The sequence below is a fragment of the Podarcis tiliguerta genome, assembly GCF_965153285.1.
Source record: "Podarcis tiliguerta genome assembly, chromosome: 10".
Taxonomy (NCBI): Eukaryota; Metazoa; Chordata; class Lepidosauria; order Squamata; family Lacertidae; genus Podarcis; species Podarcis tiliguerta.
Genome location: NC_139543.1, coordinates 72661983 through 72673107, shown reverse-complemented (window position 1 = coordinate 72673107; position 11125 = coordinate 72661983). Strand labels below are relative to the sequence as shown.

The following is an 11125-nucleotide window of genomic DNA, read 5'->3' as shown; positions in this document are numbered from 1 at the left end:
CTTGCCTGGATTCTCCTTCTTTGCTGACCCCGGAGGGACCGCGGGGTGTGGCCCCCTGGGGAGCTGGGCAGCGGAGGAAATCAGCACCCCAGGATTTTTTCCTTCTCAGTGCTTTTCCACCTGAGCCTCTTACCTAAAAGCCTGACACCGTCAAAGAGACAGGATTGTGTCCCTGACCCTCAGCAAACAAAATAGCTCCCCCTCCCAAGTTACTGAGGTGCCCTGAGGGCTGTGCGGGACCCCCAGTCATGGAAATGAAAAGGGGAGGGGCTCAGGAAAGTTTGAGGGAGCAGGTGGGGGGGCAGTACAGGCTCCAGAAGCTCCGTCTCGCTCATTCCTCCACACTACTCCCCCCCCCAATTACACCTGCCTCCCTGCCCCCATGGCTCCTTCACAAGTGTGGGGAAGCTGCGACCCCTCTGCCCCCATCAAAGTTCCTTTAAGACCCCAAGTTGCAAGGGGCAGGCTCATATGCAGCAAAACAAAACACAGCTGCCCTGGCCAAGTGGAGCCAGGCTGGGGGGCACCGTGGGGACCCCGGAAAGGTGCCCCTAGAAGAAATGTGCCCCCTTTGTCGGAGGCAGCCCTCCTTCTGAAACACCAAGAGAGTAAACGGACAGTTCTCTGAATGGCGAGGAGCAGAAAGCGGAGTCCCCTCAAGATCAGTATTGGGACCTGTGGCTTTTTTTTAAAAAAAAAAATATTTATTAAGTTTTACATAAACAATAAAAACAACATAAACAACAAACAAAACAGAAAAAAGTACACAGACATAAAACACAAAAACAACAATAATAAAAACCTTTTTTATCTTCGTAATGACCTTGCATTTACTTGTTTCTGCGACTTCCCCAGGCCTCCCTGCTCTGTATTCCAAATCAAATATTCTGTCTGCAAATTCTTTCCCTCTATCGTAATTTAATTTTCTAATCATCTTAAATACATATCCCATAGTTATGTTTCCTTCAATCTGGATTTTGGGTCTTTTTCTATTCACTTTTCTTACTAAAAACCAATCACCTTCAATCCGATATCATCAAACATTCATTATCTTACAATATTTCTGTAAATAGTCTTTAAATTTTCTCCAATCTTCCTTCACCGTCTCTTCTCCCTGGTCTCTAATCCTGCCAGTCATTTCTGCTGATTCCATGTAGTCGATGACTTTCGTCTGCCATTCTTCCAGAGTGGGCAACTCTTCTGTCTTCCAATACTGTGCGATGAGTATTCTTGCTGCTGCTGTAGCATACATAAAAAAGGTTCTATCCTTCTTATGCACCTGTTGGCCAACCATACCCAGGAGAAAGGCTTCTGGCTTCTTAGGAAATGTGTATTTAAACACTTTTTTCAGTTCATTATAAATCGTCTCCCAGAATGCCTTAATCTTTGGGCACGTCCACCAAAGGTGAAAGAATGTACCTTCAACTTCTTTACATTTCCAACATTTATTATCGGGCAAATGATAAATTTTTGCGAGCTTGACTGGTGTCATGTACCACCTATATATCATTTTCATAATATTCTCTCTTAGGGCATTAGATGCCGTGAATTTTATATCGGTGGTCCATAACCGTTCCCAGTCAGCAAACATTATGTTATGACCCAAATCTTGTGCCCATTTAATCATCACTGATTTCACTTCCTCATCCTGTGTATTCCATTTCAGCAGCAGATTATACATTCTGGACAAAATCTTAGTTTTGGGTTCTAACAATTCTGTCTCCAATTTTGATTTTTCCACCTGGAAGCCAATTTTTCTGTCCATTTTAAATGCCTCCATTATTTGATGATAATGGAGCCAATCTCGGACTTTACTTTTTAATTTATCAAAACTCTGTAGTTTCAGTTTGTCTCCGTCTTGTTCTAAAATCTCCCAATATTTTGGCCAGTTGGCCTCCATATTAAGCTTTTTTAGTGCTTTTGCTTCCATTGGGGACAGCCACCTTGGAGTCTTGGTTTCAAGCAAATCTTTATACCTCATCCAAACTTTAAACAATGCATTCCTAACAATGTGAATTTTAAACATTCTATGCACTTTAACCTTGTCATACCATAAATATGCATGCCAACCAAAAACATTATTAAATCCTTCTAGATCCAACATGTCAGTGTTTTCAAGAAGTAGCCATTCTTTTAGCCAGCAAAAGGCTGCCGCCTCATAATAAAGTTTCAAATCTGGCAGGGCAAAGCCCCCTCTTTCCTTTGCATCGGTCAGTATTTTAAATTTTATCCTTGGCTTTTTGCCCTGCCAGACGAATCTGGATATATCTCTTTGCCACCTCTTGAAACAATCAATCTTGTCTATAATTTGCAGTGTCTGAAATAAAAACAACATTCTTGGCAATACATTCATCTTTATCACAGCAATACGACCCATTAAAGAGAGTTTCAAATTAGACCATGTTTCTAGATCTTTCTTTATCTCCGACCAACTTTTCTCATAATTGTCTTTATATAAATTTCCATTTTTAGCAGTCATAGTAATACCCAAATATTTCACTTTTTTCGCTACTGTCAATCCTGTCTCATACTGAAACCTTTCTTTCTCAATTTCTGTTAAATTCTTTGTCAAAACTTTAGTTTTTGTTTTGTTCAGTTTAAACCCTGCCAATCGACCAAACTCTTGAATCAATTCTAAAGCTCTTTTCACACTGGATTCTGGCTCCTGTAGTGTCAAAACTAGGTCATCTGCAAATGCTCTTAATTTATATTGTTTAGCTCCGACCTGAATCCCTCTAACCAGTTGGTCCTTTCTAATCATATTCAGCAACACCTCCAGGACTGATATAAAAAGCAAAGGGGAAATTGGGCAACCTTGTTGTGTTCCTTTCTCTATTCTGAACTCCTCAGTTATTACATTATTTACAATTAGTTTAGCTTTTTGTTCAGAATAGATTGCACCTATACCATTTTCAAATTCTTGGCCTACCCCCATGCCTTGGAGATTCTTCTTCATAAAACTCCAAGAAATATTATCAAAGGCCTTCTCCGCATCCACAAATATCAAAGCCGCCTTAATATTTATTTTTTCTTGTAAAAATTCCAAAATATCTATTATGTTCCTCACATTATCTGATAAGTGTCTTCCTGGGAGAAAACCTGCTTGGTCCTTATGAATCTCCTCTATTAAGACCTTCTTGAATCTTCTAGCCAAAATATCTGCAAAGATTTTGTAATCCACGTTAAGCAATGATATTGGGCGGTAGTCTTTGAGTTGGTGTTTCTGAGTCTCTACCTTAGGTATAAGTGTAACAAAAGCTTCTTTCCACGTTTCTGGTGCTCTTTCCCCCTGAAGTATTTTATTACAGACTTCTTTCAATGGCTGGATTAACCAGTCTTTCAATGATTTATAATATCTAGCAGTCAGCCCGTCAGGTCCTGGAGACTTGCCCAGTTGCATATTCTGAATGGCACTCTCAATCTCTTGGTCTGTTATTCTGTAGTTCAATTTCAATCTGCTTTCTTGAGATATTTTCGGTAGCCCATTCACTTTCAGAAATTTCTCTATATCTACTTCCTTCTGGGGTTGCTGGGAGTAAAGCTGTTTAAAATATTTTTGAAAAGCGGTCCTTATATCTATAGGGTTCTGTATAATTTTTCCTTCCACTTCTAAATTTGTTATTGTATTCAGTTTTTGTCTCTTCTTAATTTGCCATGCCAATAATTTTCCACACTTGTTTGCCGATTCAAAAGTTCTCTGTCTCATTTGCCTAATCTTCCATTCAATTTCTTGATTTACCATTTGCATATATTCCACTTGATATAATTTAATCTCTCTTAGAATTTCCTTTGAATTTGGCTTTATTCTCAATCTCTTTTCTCCTTCATTAATCTTTTCCAGGATCTTTTCCCTTCTTTCCTTTTGTAATCTCTTTTTAAGCGTATTTTGTTGTATCAAGAACCCTCTCATAACAGCTTTACTTGCATCCCATACGATTCTTTTCTCCACCGTCGTATTCAAATTTATCTCAAAATAGTCCTTCAAAGTTTTCTGGGCCTTTTTATTCACTTCTTCATCCCTGAAAAGAGAGTCATTCATTCTCCATCTGAAAGAACCAGTTGGTAGTAAATTCATTCCCATCTTTACTGCATTATGGTCGGAGCAAGTTTTTGGGCAGATTTCCACCTTTTTTATATTTGGTGCCAGTCCTTGAGTAATCCAGATTTGGTCGATTCGTGTCCAAGTCATTTTAGCTTCAGAATAGAAGGTTCCCTCTCTTCTTAACAGGCTTTTTGTTCTCCAGATGTCGATCAAGTCCAGGTTATCAGTCAATTCAAAAAAAGTTTTCGGTAGTCTACCATCCTTGGCGACCACCTGTCGTTGTGCCTTGTCCATATTTGTTGAAACAACTCCATTCATATCTCCCATCAAAATCACACTGTATTCCAAATATTCATTCAATGTCTCATGCAGCTTCTTAAAAAACTCGGATTTTCCCTCATTTGGTGCATACACACCTACTATCAAGTACTTCTGTCCATGGTACTGTATTTCAATTGCCAGATATCTTCCTTGTTCATCCTTAAACATAAATTTTGGTATAAGACTCTCTTTGGCGTATATTACTACTCCTCTTTTTTTAACTTTATCAGATGAAATAAATTCTTGACCCAATCTTTTATTAATTAAGATTTTTCTATGAAGCCTGGTTACATGTGTTTCTTGTAGACAAATCAAGTCCAATTGTTCTTTTTTTAAAATATGGAAAATCGATTTCCTCTTTCGAACCGAGTTAAGACCATTACAATTCCAACTTAGAAGTTGCAGAGACATGATGAATTTATTCTATTATGTTCCTCCAGATGCTCCCTCTGTCTTGTCTTTATCTGCCGAGTCCGACGTTGTCCTTTTCTTTCTGTTTCGTTTCGGTTTTGCTCCTGTCGTGTCTTCCTCTCCTTCCTCTGGTGACTCCGATGAATCTGCTATTTTTAATGTTCCTTTCTGTAGATCCTCTCCATAAACTTCTAAGAATGTGTTCTTGTCTTCCACTGATCTTACTTTTGTCTTTCTTCCCTTGATGCTGAAAGAGAGTCCTTCCGGGAATTCCCACCTAAAGATGATATTGTTTTTTCTTAATTGAGTCACCAGATCTTTATAATTCGACCTGAGGTCCAGAAGATATTTTGGAATATCCTTAAAAATCTCAACTTTAGATTGATTAATTACCAATGATTTTTGAAAATGTAGTCCCAAAATCTTGTCTCTTTCTTCTTTAGTTCTAAACGTAACCAAACAGTCTCTAGTTTTGATCCTCTTGCTTGTTCTTCCCAAACGGAAGGCACTCAGGATCTTAAACTCCTCCTTCTCAGGCTCCAAAGTCCAAAATTTCTCAAATTCTTGTGTCAGAAGGTCCCGCAGGCTTCCTTCCTCAGTCTCTGGAACGTTTCTAATTCTCAAATTCGTTTGTTTATCTTTTAATTCCAGCATAGAGAATCTTGCTCTATACTCCTCCAATTGCTTGTTCATCGGTGGTAATTTCTCCTCTGTAGCAACTGCAGCCCCCCTTGCCTCCTCAGCAATTTTTCTTGTCTCAACCGATGCCTCAAATAATTCCTTGATTGAAGCTGTGTTTTGTTTTATACTAGCAGAGTTTTGTTCTATCTTTTGGAAGGCCTCTGTTACCCCTTTGTTTGTTTCTTCAACTTGACTTTTTATTTCCGCAACTTGTCTTTTAGTTTCTGCCACGTCTTGTGTCAGTTTGTCTAAGGATCCCTGTACCTTTGCAAATCCTGCGGTAATAAGGTCTTCTGTCCCAGACATTGCTTTTACTTTGGGTATAACAGAGGCACTTCCTGTAGGTTCTGGGAAGGATCCCCTCCTTCCCGTGTGAAAAGATTTACCAGATCTTGTTGTTTTATCTTGAAATTGCTGTGATTTTCCTTTTCCCTCTGCCATAAGCCACCAGTTTCAAGGTTACTCTGCAGCTGCAACTTGTTTACCAGTTCAAGGGAAGGCAGTGGAATTTTCCTCTGTTACTTTGTAGCTCTGTAGTAGTTCCAATAGCCACCAGGGGGACCTAGAAAGTGTTACTGTTAAAAAAAATAATATATCTCCCTCTCTCCTTTCGCAACAAATTTGAAACAGTAATGTTCCCTTACAGTGTCCACAGTTCAAAATTTCAGATAAAATTCTCCTGTCCTCAAAGACAAGCTCCTTCAAACATTTAAACACTCCTTTAGGTACTTTCACAGTCCTTTAAAACTTAACTTTCAGTTTTAACAAATCCAAAACGAAAACCCAAGCAGCTTCCCTGCTGCCTGGGGGGTTTTCTATTGTCCTTTATCCACTCCAAATCCACTCACAATCAAACGTCTAGGCAGTGCATCTTAATCTCATAGGTCTCTTTAATCAGGCAGAATGTCCCTCCATCTTCCCCCCTCCCCTTCTAGTGCCGGGGGGGGGCTTTTATCGTCTTTTGACGGCTCAGAACGATATTTCTTAATCACAGAAGTCTTTCATGCAGGCAAAATATCTTTTCTATCTTTTTCCCTCTCCTCTCCTGCTTCCGGAGAGGGAATCTTGTCCTAGGATTTTCGGATTTTATATCTTTCAAAAACGTCTTTAAAGGTTTTAGTCCACAAAGTCTTTGCTTTAAACTATTTACACAGCGGAAGGCTGGCTTCCTGTTTAGACCTTACCGCTTCGGGTTCCAATTACTTCTTTCTTTTACTTCAAATCCCAATTTTACTCCAGCATTCAAAATCTTGATTTTCTTTAAATTTTATTACTTCCCCTACTCACGGGTACTTCTTTTTTGTAGTCCGAATTGTCTCAGGAAAAAGCCGGCGCTCTCCGGTAACAGCTGCGCGACGTCACTCCAGAGAAGTAGCGATCGACTCTCAGTGCCTCGCCACTCCCGCCACGCTCCGGAGCCTTTACTGGGCTCCTTTTACGTTTGGGGGGGGCCGCAAATGGCACCCACCGAGTCCCACGGTCGTAGGCTTCCTCCGCCTACGATTTCAAGGGTCCACCGCGTCGCCGAAGCGGTAAGACCCCAGTTTCTCTGGAGCTCTTCCCTCCGCGGATCAAAGGGAAGCCGCCATTACCGCTGGCGCTCAACTCCGGAAGCTGGGACCTGTGGCTTTTCAACCTGTTCATAAATGATACAGACTTAGAAGGTAGCAAAGTTTGCTGATGGCAGTAAATTGTCCAGGGTTTTTCCAAGAAAGAGAGATTGCAAGGAGCTCCAAAAGGACTTCTTCAAAGGGGGTGAATGGGCAGAAAATACAGTTCATTATCAATAAGATTAAAGTGATGCATGTTGGGACAAAAAAACAACACCTGTTAATATCATGTGCAGGCTCATGGGGTCTGAACCAGGTTTCTCTGTGTGCTCTAAGAGACCAGGGGGAGAGGGGAGCTGGTCGCAGCAGGAGGGGAGTCTCCCTGGATGCTTCAGCAGCCGGCCTCCTCTGGGTCTCCTGGCCCCCTCCTCTCCTCCCTCTGAGCCTGAACTGCTCTCTGCCCCAGACTCTTCCTGCTAACCAAACCCTGTTTCCTCCTCAGCTTGCAACGCCTCTCCTCCCTTTCTGCTCCCTTTTCTCCCTCTTTCTGCTCATCGCCATCCCACCACCAGTCCCTGGGCTCTGAGCCTTCTTCCCTTGTGGGTCCCTCAGCTGGTGCCTCCCCCCCCCCCCCGCACCCACCCGCTCTATGACAGCAAAAGCAGAAACAACAGTGCAATCAGTATGATAGTAATATGAACTGTGGTCCTCTGGTAGGAAAACTCCAGCATGACTGAATAAAAACTATGGAAAACTACTATCTTCCCCAAACCCCAGAATAAGCAGGAGCTCTGGGGTTGCCCCATGGGGTTCAAGAGTGAAGATGGGCCCCCCAGGAGACTTCCCTCCTCCCCCCTCTTGCAATTAGGCTTGGGGCAAAATCTTACATTAAATTACAGCATTTCAAGTTTTTTTCAGAATGCTTAGGAGGCAGGGATGAAGTTCGGGTGAAGAAGCAGTGCTTGGAGGTCATGAGGTGATGGGGGTGACAGAGTTTGGTGCAAAAACTGTCTTGCATGCTTGAGTAGAGCAACTCCAGGGCAGCAGGACTTCTTCAGTAATAGTTTACTGAGCTTTCAGAGCATACAGTTCTCCCTGAGTCCCAAGTGAGGCACAAAACTTAGCTCCTGAGAGCAAATCCAGTTTCAGCCATAGAAAAATACAGCACACAGGATATCTAAGTCAGGCACACACAGAGACAGAAGGGAGCAAGGAAAGAGGAAAGAGGCTGGAAGGACACAGGGCAATGGAGGGGTGTCTTTCGCTTCCTGTCGTCTGGGAGGGAAGTCAGCAACTCAACATCTGCAGGGGCTTCACCAAGCAAAGCTTTCTTCTTTTTTTTGAAACAAATTTATTCATTTTATAACACAAATAAAGAACACAAACAGAAAAACAAACAACACAAACAGATTATTCTCTTATCCTTATTTTTCTAAAGATTGTTAGGTGGGCTTCCCCAAGTCCCACCTATCTGATTTTCATTTTACTTCTTCTTTAGCAGTTTACATATATCATAGTTTCTAACCATCTTTTTTTTAATCACACTTAAATTAACTTCACATTTTATCGCTTACAAATAATACTGTTTTAAAATATCCTATCTTCTACTTCTAACCCCACAGCCTATATCCACTTCCAGAACTATTCTGAGATTTTTTCCTTAAGCTTCTTCCAATCTTCTTCCACCATCTCTTCTCTCTGGTCTCGGAGTCTCCCGGTCAGTTTGGCAAATTCCATATAGTCCAGCATCTTCATCTGCCATTCTTTGATAGTTTGTAAATCTTGTGTCTTCCAATTCTTTTTTCCACAATTTCTCCCAGTCCACCATCATGATGTTGTGCCCCACATCCCTGGCCCATTCAATCATTACAGATTTCACTTGTTCATCTCTCATGGGGGGAGCCCAGTTTTGGACACCTGCCGGATTCCACATCCTCAAAATGCTCGATTTGAGGTTTTTCCTGGGGGTCTGCTGCGCTGGAGCAGTTTCCCCTGCCTTTGATATACCGCGGTCTCCTCCGATAAAGAGATCTCCGACTGTGATGGCGAGCGATCAACCAGAAGCCCTTCATGAAGCAAAGCTTTCTGCCGGCTGCTTTGAGGCAAATGTGCATCCCAGAAACACACACTGTGATTCGTGGTGTATTGCCATATCCATTGTTTTCCAAAGGTTATCACAATGTAGTCTAGAAACTGGTATAGGATGAGATCAATATATGCCCAGCCCTAATCCTCACTCAGCACCAGAAATACAGATTCACCCTCTCCCCCTCAGTATCAAAAGGTACCTTACATCTAAAATTATACTCATTATTGTGGGACATTACCTTCATTATTTCATTACTATATAGGTTTTATATATAAACATCAGAACATTATTTCATTACTATACAGTTTTACATATCAACACCAGAAAAAATACATGACACGCTTTGAAGATGGATTTTCTGCTGAGTTCATTGCTGTGAAGAAGAGCTAACTCTGAAAGGAACACGTTCCTCAGACATCTCCATACATCTAAATGGGTTCTCCCCTCTGAGAAGAAGAAGAAGAGTTTGGATTTGATATCCTGCCTTTCACTCCCTTTAAGGCGTCTCAAAGCGGCTAACATTCTCCTTTCCCTTCCTCCTTCACAACAAATATTCTGTGAGGTGAGTGGGGCTGAGAGAATTCAGAGAAGTGTGACTGGCCCAAGGTCACCCAGCAGCTGCATGTGGAGGAGCGGAGACGCGAACACGGTTCCCCAGATTACGAGACTACCGCTCTCAACCACTACACCACACTGGCTCTTAGATGTTCCTTAAACACTCCATTATAACTAAAGCACTTTCTGCAATCTTTCCCTTTAAACAGCTTCTCCTCTTTGAGGGTTGATGGGTTTGTAGGGTGTCAACTGTTAAAGTTCTTCCTGTCCATGAGTCTGTACATGTAGGACTTCCACTAGGACTGAACCTCTGTCTACTTTCCTGATATTTATACGGTTTGCCTCATGTGTGAGTTTGTTGACATAAATTAAGGGTTCCACTCTAACTGAAGCTCCTTCAACACGCCATACATTTAAACTATTTCTTTCCTGTATGTCTGCTGATGTTTTCTAAGATTTCCACTCTGACTGAAGCTTTAAATGGTCCCCCCCGCCTTTGTGAGTCCGTTGATGTGTTTTAAGTGTAGATGTGTAACTGAAGCTCTTTCCGCACACCATGCATTCAAATGGTTTCCCCTCGCCTGTTTGAGTCCGTTGATGTGATCTAAGGTTTGCATTGCAACTGAATCTCTTTCCACACTCCATACATTTAAATGGTTTCTCCCCTGTGTGAGTCCGTTGATGTGATCTAAGGTGTCCAATCCGAATGAAGCTCTTTCCACACTCCATACATTTAAATGGTTTCTCACCTGTGTGAGTTCGTTGATGTATTCTAAGGCTTCCACTATCACTAAAACTCTTTCCACACTCCATGCATTTAAATGGTTTCTCCCCTGTCTGAGTCAGTTGATGTTGTCTAAGGTTTGAATTGAAACTGAAGCTCTTTCCACACACCATGCATTTAAATGGTTTCTCCCCTGTGTGAGTCCGTTGATGTGATCTAAGGTGTCCAATCCGAATGAAGCTCTTTCCACACTCCATACATTTAAATGGTTTCTCACCTGTGTGAGTTCGTTGATGTATTCTAAGGCTTCCACTATCACCAAAACTCTTTCCACACTCCATACATTTAAATGGTTTCTCTCCTGTGTGTGTCCATTGATGTGATCTAAGGCCTGCATCGTAACTAAAGCTCTTTCCACACACCATGCATTTAAATGGTTTCTCCCCTGTGTGAGTTCATTGATGTGTTCTAAGGCTTCCACTATCACTAAAACTCTTTCCACACTCCATACATTTAAATGGTTTCTCTCCTGTGTGTGTCCATTGATGTGATCTAAGGCCTGCATCGTAACTAAAACTCTTTCCACACTCCATGCATTTAAACGGTTTCTCCCCTGTGTGAGTCAGTTGATGTTGTCTAAGGCCTGCATCGTAACTAAAGCTCTTTCCACACACCATGCATTTAAATGGTTTCTCTCCTGTGTGAATATGTTGATGTTTTCTAAGGTTTCCACTATCACTAAAACTCGTAAC

The 11125-nt window shown here is 41.6% G+C and overlaps 1 protein-coding gene across 1 annotated transcript; it reads right to left on the bottom strand.

The window, feature by feature from the left end:
* Nucleotides 1–9421: 9421 nt before the first annotated feature.
* Nucleotides 9422–11125, bottom strand: LOC310659217 (uncharacterized protein). The gene is made up of 2 exons (XM_083402458.1): nucleotides 9787–11125; nucleotides 9422–9540 (listed from the first exon to the last, which is right to left on the bottom strand). Exon 1 carries the CDS (start codon nucleotides 10796–10798, stop codon nucleotides 10100–10102), a length of 699 nt encoding a protein of 232 aa, XP_083258584.1. The 5' UTR covers nucleotides 10799–11125; the 3' UTR covers nucleotides 9422–9540; nucleotides 9787–10099.

Bases quoted from the DNA above. Each gene is read 5' to 3' on its own strand.
- LOC310659217 (XM_083402458.1), bottom strand. From the start codon at position 10,798: ATGGTGTGTGGAAAGAGCTTTAGTTACGATGCAGGCCTTAGATCACAT.